Source organism: Mauremys mutica, chromosome 1, assembly GCF_020497125.1.
Source record: "Mauremys mutica isolate MM-2020 ecotype Southern chromosome 1, ASM2049712v1, whole genome shotgun sequence".
Lineage (NCBI taxonomy): Eukaryota > Metazoa > Chordata > Testudines > Geoemydidae > Mauremys > Mauremys mutica.
The window spans coordinates 135,927,166-135,942,447 of record NC_059072.1 but is presented as its reverse complement, the minus strand read 5'-3'; the positions used below and the strand labels follow the sequence as shown (position 1 = coordinate 135,942,447).

Sequence of the window (15,282 nt, the reverse complement as noted above, 5' to 3'; positions counted from 1 at the left end):
TTCGGGGATCGATTTAGCGCGTCTAGACGATATGTGATAAATCGATCCCCAATAGATCGATCGTTACCCACCGATCCGGCGGGAAGTGTGGACGTACCCTTGGGTGCTATTCCTAGGTCTGAAACTATTAGCTGTGAAACTTTGGGCAAGTCTGTTGAGCTGACATGTTCACAAGTGTCTACTCAACTTGAGTTCCTCTGTTTTTTGGGTGCCCAAGTAAAGACACCTAGGAATCTCAAGATGGGCTCCCATAATTATTGGACAATAGAATATTTAGTCCTCAATCTCTCTGCGCTCCAGTCCTCACCCCCAACTTGTAAAAGAGGAATAATAATAACTACCCCACCTATTGGGGAAACACACTATGATGTGAAAAAAAATTATCTTATTTCACCAATTCATATCCAGGTGAGTAGTGACAGTCGTACTATTTACAGTCTGTCTGGTGACCTATGTGAAACCTATTGGAGATAGTCTAAGCCCAGTTCCTTGTGGAGGTGTCTGTATTATAAAGACTGCCACAACCACTGCAATGTTCATTCTTGGTTGTGGTCTCAGCAGAAAGCCCACAGGGGAGGAGAGTGAGGAGGTTTGCACCATTTTTGCCTATGCTCACAGCAGTACTGTGGATTGACTATAATTTCTGGTCACCATTTTTAACAGTAAAATAATATTTGAGGGAAATAAGAATAGATGAATGAGACAATGCTGATTCTTACTATTTCAAGTTCTTCATGGTTTGCATTTTAAAGTTGTCTTGATCTGTAATGAATCCTGGTTGTGTCCCAAACAACCTGAAAAACTTTTCAGCTGGTGAATATGTTAAATTTTAATGACGCAATGAATCCTACCCCATGAGTAAACATGTGATGCCTTCTTTCAACACAGGAAATGTTAAAGGATGAGGTGCGCACATTAACATATAGAAACTCCATGTATCACAATAAACATGTTTTTAAGGATAAGATTGTATTGGATGTTGGAAGTGGCACAGGAATCCTCTCAATGTTTGCTGCCAAGGCAGGAGCCAAGAAGGTGTACGGGGTAAGAAGAATTTTTCCTAACAACTTTATTTTGGAGAAGGAGAGAGGGGGAAACGTAGGTTTTCTTTTATTTTTTCATGTGTTTCCATGTCTTGTTTTGACCTACAACCTTACATTGTGGGCCAGATCCTCAGCTGGCATAAATGGGTGCCGCTCCATTGATTCAGTGGAGCTATGCCGATTTGCACCAGCTAAGGATCTGGCCGATGACATCCTTTCAAAAGAGTGAAGGGATCCCTCTTTTAGCTGTTTCGTGTTTCCTTGTGATTGTTGTGTGTGTGGCCTGCACTGATCCTAGTAAAAAAAAAAAGCAGTCTCTTTTTCCTGCAAACATTAAAGGCATTTGCTCCTCATGGAAAAGTTGATAGGGAGTGTGCTGCTTTTTCTGATTTTTCTTATGTTCTTGGGACCTTCAAAGCACCAAAAACAAATTCCTCCAATCTAGCCTCCCTGTGCATAACAACTAAAGGAGCTGAAACAGAAAGCATCTGTAACCTTTCCATATCCATTACTCCACTTCTCAGAAAAGGCAGGGAATGATTACTTTAAATGTACTGTACGTAGGGAACACTAAAGTGCAGTTCTACTCTGAGAAGTGATTGTGTAAAAGTTGTATCTTCTTACTCAACAAGTCTGCTCCCTTTCTGTATTCAGAGCTATTTCTGGTGACTTCAAAGTGATTGATGAAAGTTCTTATTGTTTTTCACTCCTGTTTGCCCTGCAGAGTCAAAACAGCTCAGAGAGTGAGCTGGATTTTATTCCTTCTTTTATTCCTCCATTGACAAAATTGTTTTCTAAGTTCCAATTAGTTACAGCTGTGAAATGAAGACAAAAGGGTTGCCCAGACAGATTTAATTCAGGGCCTAAGTGAAGGATCTGTACTATTACTGATGAATAAAGCTCTATGTTTGTCACAGAGGTCACAGATTCCATGACTTTCTGTGACCTCCGTGACTTCTGTAGCGGCCTGCCTGCCTGGCTCAGGAACCGCCTGAGCAGCTTGGGCAGCCCTTGTGCCAGTCGTACTGGCTGCTGCTGGGACATGCTCAGGCCCCCCTAACCCCAAGCAGCAGGAGTTTGGGTGGGTGGGGGGCTCAGGGCTGGGGATTGGAGTGTGGGGCGGTGCTTACCTGGAGTGGGGCTTCCCCGGAAGGGCAACAGGAACTCCCCTCCCTCAGCTCCTAGCTCCATGTGCTGCCTCCGCCCACAGCTCCCACTGGCTACAGTTTTCAGCCAGTGGGAGCTGCAGAACCAGGGCTTGGGGCAGAGTGGAGGCAGCATGTGGAGGTAGGAGCTGGAGGTCGCCACTTCCCGGGAGCTGGGTAGGGAACCTGCCCGGGTCCTGCCAACCTCCCCCCACCAGCACCCGCAGTGCCCCCCCACTACATCCACGATGGCCCCTCCACCACGCTCCCCAGCACCCGTGGTGCCCCCACCCAGGCCACACCTCCCCCAAGTACCTTCTGCGCCCCCCAGCCCACATCCTCTCAGCACCCACGGCACCCCCTGAGCTGCCCCTCTGAGCCGCCGCACCCCAAGTTTTAGTCAGGGATACAGTAAAAGTCATGGACAGGTCTCGGGCTGCGAATTTTTGTTTACTGCCCATCACCTGTCCATGACCTTTACTAAAAATACCTGTGACTAAAAGGTAGCCTTACTGATGAAGTATGAAATGCAAAGAACTCAGCTTGACTCTTAGGCCCAAATTTTCAAAAGTGGCCCTAGATTTTGGATGCCACAATTTTTGGGTGCCTAATCTGAGGCACCAGGTGTGTCAGGTTGGGGTGTGCAAAATGGATACAGCCAAATTCGAAGCCACTATTGAAAATGTTAGCTTTAGAGCCTAGACTGAATATGCAGGGCTGGCAGTTGGCAAGCACATATTTTTGCCTGTAAACTGAGCACATTTGACCTGAAGCCTCAGTGACAATAAAGATGGAGCACCAGGCAATTCTGTTTTTATGGCCACTTTTCAGAACAGAACTGAACTCGGTGCTGCCTATGTGGTAGTTAAGAGCCTCAAACACCCTGGGCCTGAGTGCATGTTAAAAAGCCAACATTTTCAAAGAGTTATCACACAGGGCTTTTTTCTCTAGATGTAAAATAGGAAATAACTGTGGTGCCTCAGATAGCCCCTGTGGGAATTATTGGTAAATGCTGACTTTTTAATGTTAACCATGTACACACCTAACTTATGAGCCAGAGAGTCACTAACAACACTCTCTTATTTCTAACTGTTCTCTCATCCTCTTCTCCTCTCATCCAAGTCCCAGTTCACTTATCTAGTTCTCCTCTTGTCTCCCAGTTCAAGGTCTTGAATGTATTCCTTTCTCACTGCCTTCTTCGTTAGTGACCTTCTAGTAGTATCCATGAGTTTCAAACAAGTGAAGGAGGGTCAGTGTGACCAGGGAAGCGAGTACAGAGGTGGAGCAGGAGCTTACTGGGTGACTTGGTGTAAGAACCTAGGGAAGGGAGCAGGAGTGTGGCCTGTTCCTAGCTGGAGTGGGCTAGTGATGAGCTGCTGAAGTTCTTGCTTAGCCTTTGAAACCTGAGACCAGCTCCAGTTTTGCAGGTGTGCAAAATGTGAATCATCTTCTGCAGCAAAACTATCCGCATTCTATGGTGTTTTTAGCCAAACCAGGGAGCAAAGGCAATTATGAATTGATCCATTAGGACATGAAGACATATGGCTGACATTAGTTTAATTGGGTATTAATTAAATTAGAGATAAACACATGATATGGAAAACATTATAGGGCAACAGCAAGTTAACATAATGAATGCTTCTAACTCTTTAGCATGAGGGTATATGCTACCTCTCTTCTTGGACAAATGACCCAGGTATCAGTTTTCTGGGTGCAATGGTTTAGTTAGAATTGTTGGTTTTCTTGCCAGGGTATTTGAAATCAAGTGTGTAAAGTTCAGGAACCATTGATATCACACAGGCTCCATTGTAACATCAAGCGAAGCACATAGTCTCCTGTGTTCTAGGCTAGCAAGAGTGGGACTCTTTAAAAAGGAAGTGGTAGGGACACAGTGAGGTGCTAAAACCTGGCTATGCAAATTGATGATCAGTGTATCAGGAGAATCCATAGTAAAAAGAATAGAGGTTTAGGGGATCAAATTCACATTTGAGAAGCAAATCAAAGGCAGAGCTGGGAAGAGACAGATGGAGTTAGAATTAAGAATGGTTGGAGAAACTTAAATGGGACCATATTCCATCGGAAGTTGAAATTATGTCTAATCAAAATACTTAGAAAATTGGGTTGATTTGGCTGGAATTTTGTTTTAGAAGAAATCTGGGGGGAAAAGTTCCAACAATGTCAAAGTGCTCCATTTTGATATTTCTGGAATGAAACATTTCAGTTTTTTGTTTTGAATTACTTTTTATTTAGACGTTTTTATTTTGCATTATATATTATAATATGATACCATTTCTTAAAAGTTGAAATTGAAACAAAATATTTGGATTGACCCAAAACAATTTTTTCACCAGAACTTTACAGTGTGAAGAATTTTGAATCTTTTGATTTTTATTCCTAGCTGAAATGAACCTAAATTTAAAAAATCTCAAAGTTCTTCATGAAAAGGAACTCTGCACAGCTCTGGTTAGAAAGGCTGGTAGCAACCTCTAAATGTGTAGATGTCTCTGTACCCAATTCAAGAGGTAGCATGAATAAACACAAGGAATTAGAAGTCTAATTAAAACATAAGACATAGAGAAATGTAAGTAAGGGTGGTGAAATTGGACCCTTTCTTTGCTAAGATTACCGTGGCAGGGCTGGACTGTGCAAACCACCCACAGCAAGGGAAGCCATGCCTTAATGAAGCTAGGAAAGACATTCCACCTCAAGGAAGCAGAATTCTTCCCTAGGATCTCTGAGGTGTGCCTGTTGTTACAGCCCTTCATTATTCCCTTCTACATGCCTGTCCTGCTGCAGGACCAAAGGCAAAAGATGGGGGTAAGGCCATGACTCTACCAGCTCTTCCTTTTGGGGTGGTTTATGCGCACAAGGGTGCTCGCAGGGAGCAGTCGTAGTGTTCTCGAGTGCACACAGTGCAATTATGATTGGCCTTTACGTGGGCTACACAAAAAGGGGAGGCTCCGTGCAGTCCCTCCATCCTACCCCATGCAATTTCAAAGGGCCAACCATAACTCAGCCTTTAGTGATTAAAAGAAATTCATTGGACATAGTATCTCTAGCGGGGCATTTTAGAGACTTCCATATGACATTCCTAAAGTTAGAGCAATGAGGATTACACACAGCATTACAGATGCTTTGATGTCAAATTTGGAGGATATATAGCATGTGGTTTCCCAAGGGGTTTGTTCAAGGTACAGCACTACTCAGTGTTTGGATTTACAACTTGGAGGAAAAAGAAAAGATTGCACTAATCACACTAGCAGATGACACAAAGTTTGGACAGAATCCCAGATAGTTTGATAGGTATAATGGTTGCACTTTAAAACTTTCCACTTGTGCCTCAGTATTTACTCCAAATATTGAGGTAACATTGCCAAGTTAGCTACGGGAACTGGAAAATTTTTAGGTGCTACCACTATATAATATAACAATAATCATAAGTGTGCTGGTGACATGGACTGAAAAATCCATCAAGGCAATTCAATAAAGGCAAATGTAAAGTGGTTCATGGAGGAAGAAATAATGAAATGCACACATTTTAAATGGAGGGACATTGGCTAGGCAGCAGTACTGCGATTAAAGCAACTCTAGTGGGATATAAATTGAATTCTTGTCAACAATCTGATGCTACTACAAAAAAAGCATATGTTTATCTTGGGTTGTAATAATAAGAATGGCATAAATCCAGCAAGGTTATTATTGTGCACTTCCCAGCAATGCTTAGGGATCGATCAGTTTACTGCATAGTTTTGTGTGCCACATTTTAAAAAAGAGACACAAATTAGTAGACTTCAGAGGGAAAAACATATAGTTTTCTACAGATATTAAAGCACTTTTACAAACATGGATAACTGTCATGATCCCCATTTTCCAGGTGAAGGAACTGAGGCATAGAGAGGTTAAATGACATGCAGAGTCAGGCAGAGTTAATGGCCAAGCTGGGGACAGAAGCCATGACTCTTAACCCCTCATTTCATGCCCATTAAAAGACTTTAAGTAAGATTTATGAGAAAAACTGGAGAGAACTGAGCATGTGCAGTCTGGTGAAAATATGCTGGAGGTGAAAGTTATCTATCTATAAACATGAGAAAGGAGAATTTAAAAGAAGACAAGGATCAGTAATTCCCATTAGTCCAGTGAGGAAAAAACAAGGACACCTTCAACTTTAAATCTAGTCAGTTTAAAAACAAAAAAAGTTAAAAGTCATTTTAAGTACAATACTGACCCTTGAGTCCCCCTGTAAATTTTTGTGCTTTTATGGATGCAAGTTCCTATTTCAAGAAAATGTTTCTTTCTCCTTTTTATGGGTGAAACACCCACATAAATGAAGGAGAAACTGACTAAATGACTCATGATACAAAGGAAGCTATTAAACCAACCATAATCAAAAAGTGCTCTCAAATAGACACACTAAACAAATTGGTCTCTTTCAGTTACAGTTGTCTTAGGTGCTAATTCTAACAGTAGGTATACTTTTTCTGCCACAAATGTGAATTTTAAGTTGGCAGTGTCCCTTGAAGTTGCAGCATGTGAAAATTAAGTAAAATATCTGGAAAATTATTATAACTCTCAGAATAGCTCCGTCAGAAGATTAAGCTGCCTAGAGAGATGGTAATGGATAATTACTTTAATACTCCCATAATAATGCTGGAGGATGGATTAGGTGACCTAGTTCAAGGTTCTTTCCACCCAAAGGAATCTATTATTCCAAATATAGCATTTTGGTTAATTAGTTTACTCTCTCATTTTTATACTGTACTATTTCTTAGCTAATTATCTACAAGTAATAAGGGCCATTACAATTTATTTAAATAATCAATTCAATTAGATAACCAACCGTTTCAGATAAATGTGCTGGGGCTGGAAGTGTCAGCAGAGTTTTGAACTCTGCTGGAGGAAGGCGTCAGTCTTTCTTTTGCAGAACTTAACAGCTCTACAGGAGTGAGCTGAAGAATGTATAAACTCTGCAGGAAAAAGTCTCTCTCTTGTAGCACTTACAAACTTTGCAAGCTAAAGTGTTTATGACATCAAAAAACCGTTATGATCTGTGTTACAACTTGGCCCAGTCCCCCTATTGATGGTCACCAGTCTGTTGTAAGTGGATCCAGCAGCTTTGTCCCATGTGCTTCAAAGCCCCCTGAGCCTGGGTACTCTAGTGGCTATTTTTAGCTCTGGGTCTGTAGGGCACATTCTCATGCACAGACCTCTTGTCTTAGTCCTTCCTTGGGACATGGGACTCCGCAGTCCAGCCTCCCTGATCCCTGAAACCAGTGCCACTGATCTCCCACGCCCCCCAGTTGCTTACACATGCTCCCCCAGAGTTCCACCTAGCTGCGGGCAATCTGGCTTCTAGTTTCACTCCTTAGGGGACACTGGGACAGGAACACAAGGAACACCCCCTGCAGAGAGACCATTGTTCCATGAGATTGGCTGGCAGTTGAGAGACAATGAAATATGATGGTGCTAGATCAACGGGTCTCAAACAACGAGGCGCGGGAATGTGTCAAGGGAGGTGCGAGCTATGTGCTTTTTTTTGCTTGGTTTGGGTTTTTGAAGAGCTCTGGCTGTCAGCCCCAGGTGGCTGGGGCTCGTGCAGAAGGGCCATGCACACCCGGGAGGAGGAGATAAATGGGACGGACAGAGCCATGCCTCCCAGACTCTCTTCTCCATCCCCGCACGCTCAATCCCTCACCAGGAGACAGCAGGGCTCCAGCGGTCAACCCCAGGATAGCAGCAGCACAGAAAGTAAGTATGGCAATAGGGCACTAGGATATTGACAAATATCACTTTTCACATTGCCTCTCTTACTTCTGTGCTGCTGCTGGCGCAGAGCTGCCTTCAGAACTAGGTGGTGGTCTATGTACTTGTGGGGGAGGAAGAGGCTGTAAACAGACACAAAGAAGGGGGGCCCGATCAAAAAAGTTTGAGAAACTCTACCCTAGGTAGCTCTGTCATGGCTTCTCAGTTATAGTCATTCAACTAGGGAACAAGCACCTTTCCTGGGCAGGGTGGCTGTCTAGAATTCATCATAGGAATCTTGCCTTGGGCAAGGTTAGACATGAATTCAGCCCCTACTACAAAATGGATGCCCTAATCCAAAAATGATGGTTACAGTACAAAGCAGAGTTCAGAATTTGTCCCAGACACATCCCGCCTTATGACAGTCTGCATTTCAAGCTCAGGGCACAGAGCTGACGGAGGGTGTAGGTGGGTCGTGATATTTTCATAAATATGGAAGGACATTTATTGGTAGAATATCAATATGTGAACATTCGTTGACAGAATTTGAGAATTGTGGTACATTTCCCAGGTTAGTATAGAGAGCAGCTACTAAACAAGGCACTCCACTTACCCACATCTGCCAGATTTTTTTTTAATACCTGCTCTACTTGGCCTCCTAGATCTGATTCAGCATCATTCCAATATGGAAGGAAGACAGTGTGATTTGTAAAAACCAATTCCTACTTCCAACTTCTTTGTTCTGATCAGGTAGCACAAGGGGACAGCTGGGCATTCCCTTTGCATAGGCGAATGCTGGGGTGGTTTAAAGCCACCCTCCACTCTTACAGCATAGGGGCATATTGGTGGGCTGCAGGGGACGTGACCAAAGTGTGCTGTGCTCCACTGATCCTAGATAAGTGGAACCACCTCTGTGGTTGTGGTAACTTGTGCCAAGGGCCTAACTGGCTCCTGGCTGCCAGGATTGGGAAATGGGGTTGAGAGATGATGGAAAGCCACTGTGGAGAATAGAAAAAAGATGGAAAGCCACTTATGCCCCATATCTCCTCAGGTGTGTCCAGAACAGATCAGGTGCTATTGAAGATGTAGTCTGTACATTTTTCAAGCCAGGAAGGAATAACTGAAGGACTAGTTTAGACCTCTTTCACATTACAGAAGTAACTCTGCTGAAGCCCATGACTCTGTTTTATGCTGAAATATGCAGATGTTAATGAGAGGATAATCAGGCCCAATGGAGTCAGATGGATGTAAAATCCCTGTGAGAGCAGAATCTGACTGTGAGAGTCTCCAAAATAGATGTGGGAAGCAGCACAGCATTTGATATAGGACACAAGAGAGCGCTAGAAGAAGGTCCTGGAGGCATAAGAATTCTGAAGGTTGTTTTAAAAGTACATAAAATATACCAATAATTTAGTATCTGTGAATTTTGGAATTCCCTTTCAATGGTACATATCAAAGTAGGTAAATGATGGAACTGATGAATAATTGCTTTTCCAAACAGACAAGTACTGAAATGCTTTTGGATGTAGACACAACTTGAACAGTTTGGAAGCATATTTTTTCAACTGTGTTTGGAAATTTTGCAACATGCTATTCTTTCTCTTGAGTTCTTTTAATGGTTGACTTTTTTTGGGTGGTGGTGGAGGAACGTAACAGATTTTCTAACAGATTCTGAAGTAATTGGGATAAATTAAGGTATTATATATGCTATGCAGTCTATTACATATGACCTCTTTCTTTCATATTTTCACATGGGTTTAGAGAAAATCTCACATATAATACACACACTTCACAGTTTTCATGCTAAGATATCACCCTCTCCACGATGGGACTGCAGATAAAGCTTTGATTTATCTGCAGTCTATGGTTGCATGTTTCGTACAGATTCTGCTGTGTTCAATAGATTTTATTTCTGTTCAGTATGTCTGAAGTCTTTAACACAAAGCTCTCCTTTGTCCTGTTCTTCTTTAGATTGAATGCTCCAGTATATCTGACTACTCAGAAAAAATTATCAAGGCGAACCACTTGGACAACAGTAAGACATCTAAGAATAGTTTCTGTGAAAAATGGTGGCAGACTGGGGCCTGCGCTCTCTGATTGATTTCTGTTGTATAGTTTACATGTAATTGATGGTTTGGTACATACAGCTGATGATTTCTTTATTTAGATATAAATAGAAAACAAAATAATCCCTATTTACAGCTCTAGGCACCTGGACAATTACTGAGAATCACAATCCCCCCCGGAATAATCACCCAGGAGCACATCAATGCTTATGTGCAATGAAAGTAAATGAACCTAACTAGCTGGTAATTCAATGTAGCAAAATAGACCCCAAATGCTACCTTCAGTGATCCCTCAATCCACAGCAAATAGGTGACCTTTACAGAGGCTTTTTCAAACTGGGGTTGGGGACAAGTTCAAGACTCAAGGGGTCTCTCATGGAAGGTGTCTTCATTGCAGGGTGAGTCAGGGCTAGCCCAGCCCTGGTAGAACGTTGTGTGCTGTTGTGCAGTCTGTACGGTTTTATACAAAATTGATAATGAGTGAATATAATGTAACTGGAATATGCTTCATGCAGAAGGTCTCTGGTAAGGTATCATTACAAAGCTTATAATCTACTGAGTGTGGTCATCCTAGTTGTATAAATGTAACACTTGTATCTGAAACTAGAAATATGAAATGTGACTCTGAGGGCCTACTGTAATTATGCAAAGTGTGGGCCATTAATGGTGGTTTGGAATCTTAATGGCTCCCATCAACCAGGACAATTGACCGGATGGCTCTGTTTGCAGGCAAACCTTCCTGTGAGTCAGGCTGGGAGGAATGAAGGCTTGGGGTCTTACAGTGACATGTGATCATGTCACCTGAACTGGAATCCATCTTTAACCTGGTGCTTTTCCAGTAAGGGGGGGTGGAAACCCAGAGAGAGACAAAGGATTCCCGCCTTAAGCAAAAGATATATAAAGGGGTGGAAGAGAACAAAGGGAGGAGAGGAGCCATCATGAAGAATCCCCTAGCTACCACCTGAGCTGGAACAAGAGCTGTACCGGGGAAAGAACTGTGCCCAGGCCTGGAAGGTGTCCAGTCTGAGAAAAAACTTACTGAAGCATCTCTGAGGGTGAGATTATCTGTATTCAATTTGATTAGACATAGATTTGCGTGTTTTATTTTATTTTGCTTGGTGACTTACTTTGTTCTGTTACTACTTGGAACCACTTAAATCCTACTTTCTGTATTTAATAACATCACTTTTTACTTATTAATTAACTCAGAGTATGTATTAATACCTAGGGGAGCAAACAACTGTGCATATCTCTCTATTAGTGTTATAGAGGGCGAACAATTTATGAGTTTACCCTGCATAAGCTTTATACAGGGTAAAACGGATTTATTTGGGTTTAGACCCCATTGGGAGTTGGGCATCTGAGTGTTAAAGACAAGCTCACTTCTGTGAGCTGCTTTCAGGTAAACCTGCAGCTTTGGGACAAGTAATTCAGACCCTGGGTCTTGTTGGAGCAGACGGGAGTGTCTGGCTCAGTAAGGCAGGGTGCTGGAATCCTGAGCTGGCAGGGAAAGCAGGAGCAGAGGTCGTCTTGGCACATTGGGTGGTAGCTACCAAGGGGTTTCTGTGATCCAACCTGTCACATGTTCCCTAGTGCGGACCTCTACCCTGTGCCAGACTCATGTAGCTGAATCCACACTGGTGCTGTACTAAGTGCCCCTGTGCTGGGGTAGGCTTTTGGCAGGACATCCTGTGGCTCTTAGCCCTGTACTAAGCTGTGCTGTTGCCAGCTGCTGCTAAGCTGCAGGGGCTAAGCTGCTGCTGTCAGCTTCTGGCCAGCAGACAGCACTCTGGGGGGACTGTAACTGTAACAGGCAACTTGGGGTTTAAATGCCGAGCTAGTGTAGGTGACTTCCAGTGCAGAAGAAGGGAGGAGGTAGAGAGCAAGAAAATATGGCGGAGGTGGAATTGTGGGAATGCAGTGGAGGACTTGATTAGCCTGTGTCCTCACTGCAATGTAGATGGGTCGCCAGCCTGGGCTGAGAAGAAACACAAGCTCAAGCCCAGCAGCATATGCTAACCTGGGTTTAAAGCACCCTCAAGCATGAGTAAGAGGTTCTGTGTGGACTGCAGGGGGTTAGGTTAAACACCCATGTTAGATCCTGGGCTAACTCTCCAGTGAAGACATACCCGAAGAATTCCCTGTTGGCAGTGCACTCTCTTCTCTGCCAACCGGTTTTCTCTCCAGTAAAACTCTCATTGACTTGAACTATAGTTTTGCCAGAGAAAGGATTGCAAGGCTATTTTTTTAAATATTAAAAGCAGCTGCAGTGGTCTCTGCCATGTAGTCAGCAATACCTTCCATGACTGCTTAATCTAGACTGACATTTAGGGAGCTGTGAGTGGTGAAACTAAACCGGACAGTCTGGGAGCTATCGAACTAGAGAGAACCACAGGGTCTGTCTGTGTCCAGTAGCCTCAGTGAAGAATCCCCTTTATATTCATTCTAGCTGAGTCCTGTTTCGTCTTTAGCATGAAGACTCAAAGTGCAAAAATTTGGACATAGATTTCAATGTGTTCTTGGGTGTTTAGATCTGTGGGGGGGATGTTGTTCAACTTATTAAAGGGGTCACCAAATGAAATTAATGGGCAGAAATTAATAGACAGCAGGTTTAAAACAAACCAAAGGAAGTATTTTTCCACACTATGCACAGTCAACCTGTGGAACTCCTTGCCAGAGGATGTTGTGAAGGCCAAGATGATAAGAGGGTTCAAAAAAGAATTAGATAAGTTCATGGAGGATAGGTCCATCAATGGCTATTAGCTAGGATGGGCCAGGATGGTGTCCCTAGTCTCTGTTTGCCAGAATCTGGGAATGGGCAACAGGGGATGGACCACTTGATGATTACCTCTTCTGTTCATTCCCTCTGGGGCACCTGGCACTGGCCACTGACAGAAGACGGGATACTGGGCTAGATGGACCTTTGGTCTGACCCAGTATGGCCATTCTTATGTTCTTATATAAAGATGGGGGCTATCTGAAATATTCTAATCTAGGACTTGGTTCCAATTTCAAACACATTCGATGCTTGGGAGGTGTTCAGCTCTGAGGTCTGGGATATTGATCCAGAGCTATTTCTGGTGTTATGTACAGAAATCTGATAATGAAATGGGACTCCTACAAGCCTTCTCTATGGGGTTCAATGACTGGGCAAATTACCTTTTTTTTCAGATAGATCCATCTCTAACCTCTCTGAATCTATGATCCTCCATAATGAATAATTTTGGCCTCATTGTGCTGTCACTAACATAGGTAGAAATCAAGAGTAACACCACTGACATCAATTAGTTCACACCAGTGTAAAACCCAGAGTAAACACCTCTTTCTTTGTTTACCAAGACACACCATTCTCTAGAGAGTCCAAGGGCCATACTCTACTCCCGGTTGCACCAGTGTAAATCTGGAGTCACTCCAATGAAATTAATGGAATATCTCCACAGTACACTGGTATAAATGAGAGCAAGCCCTGACTCCAAGGATCCAGTTCTCCTCTTCTAAAACTCATAGAACCTTTAAATTAAAAACAAAAATCCTTTAAAGTTAATTTAGACTAGAGCCAGTGAAAGGAGCTGAACTGACAGCTGTTTACCAAAAACTAGGTAAAACACAGCTAGTGGCAGTGCAACCTTCCCCTCCCCCCAGAGAGAGAGAGAGAGAGAGAGAGTGTAAAATTTCAGTCTACAGGCCTGTCATTCTGGCAGCTGTCAACAGTGCTAAAATTCACCCCAAAGGAATCATCAGGACCATTTTGACATGTGATAGAAGTAGGATACCTGAGTATTGACGAAAGTGATGATTGTAGCAATCATATTCTGGAAGGATAAAATTCACCTCTGTGCTTCATTTAAATTTTAAAATAGAGTTTAAGTGGGACATTAAGCTTGTACTGGCTTCATTGTTTCCCAAAATGATGCATCCACATAAAAAAATTCAGGCAAACTCATATTTCAGGATCTAGTTTTCCAATGCCAAGTTTTCCAGATCATCTAACACACAGCTTTAGTATCACATAGTTCAACTTAATGCTGGTCAAACAGTAATCTCCCACCCCCCATGATTTCTGATTATTTTTGTGAATAGAAACATTGAGTTCTGTTTGCTAAGATTAATGGGTTTCTATTATTTGGTATGCAGAAGTATTTGTACTAGTGCTAGGTGTTCAGAAAAGTTTCTGTGAATCCTAAATGTTTCAACATATTTTAGCACAGATAATGATTTGTCTAAAAATTAATATTGGAAAGTGCATTCATCTCTAATCACTACATTTTTTTATTCTCCTGTGTCAAACATTTCAATTGTCCAGTCAGGGAACAGACCCAGTGCCATCTCACTTCAGTAACTATGACAAAACATGAAGGGTGTATTGTAGCAAAGGGAACAGTTTGCAAACAACCCATTGTTTGAAAAATTATTTGTCCAAACTATTTGGAAGAAAACTTACAAATAATGAATATTTCTGGAGAAAGTCAGGACACACTTCTGAATAATTTGCTAATTATAAAGGGAAATAATTATTTGTAACAAATAATGCAACCAGATCTAGATCACCTTTAGCATTACTGTAAGTAAAATATATGCTCTCATTTACACCAATATTATCATGGTGCAATTCCATTGACTTTAATAAGTTACTCCTGGTTTTCACCTGTGAAAGTGAGAGGAGAATCAGAGCATACTTGTGACCTTCCACAGAAGTAAAACGAAGCACTTACATTACTTTATGCATACCTGCTATTATGATAACACAATAAACAGCTCAAGGCTGGATTTTGCTGTAAAGTTAGGCTTATTCAAATCAAATGGGTTACTTAATCCACATGGTGCTGCGAATTCAATTAGCTTCTGTGATTCACCTCACCCCCTCTATTTCCATTCTTGGTTAAAAAAGAAAGCGAGCGAGTATTTAGAAAGGAGTACACCTTTGAATTAGAAACGTCAGTGGGAAAGAATGCGTAGGTTGTTCCAATCTGGTTTGTATAACTCACTGTACTTGGAGGCAGGTATATTAAATTGAAAGCTTAGGTGGGATGTAACTTAAATGAAGGCAAATAGAATATACACCTAATATGTATTCTGCATAATCAAAACACTTTTGAAACATTTCTAACATGAGCCAAGGGTTGTTTGATCCCTTTTCAAACAAGAGTTGCCTAATTATTTCATAAGATTCAGAGTTCTATGTGCTTATAGAAAAAATCACAGAGAACTTGCTACCAGAGTAAATGAGTATAAATTGCAAATAGTGGGCCATATTCAGAGCTGATGTGAGTGCTGTTCCCAGGGAAGTGT

At 42.2% G+C, this 15,282-nt stretch overlaps 1 protein-coding gene across 1 annotated transcript in view; it reads left to right on the top strand.

Annotated features, from left to right (window-relative positions):
* The window catches only part of PRMT8 (protein arginine methyltransferase 8), a 104,681-nt gene that overhangs the window by 57,037 nt on the left and 32,362 nt on the right, over positions 1-15,282 (top strand). The window contains exons 3-4 of the mRNA XM_045004386.1: positions 889-1,044; positions 9,899-9,962. Of these exons, the coding sequence (XP_044860321.1) occupies positions 889-1,044; positions 9,899-9,962 (220 nt within the window). The remainder of the gene's footprint in view (positions 1-888; positions 1,045-9,898; positions 9,963-15,282) is intronic.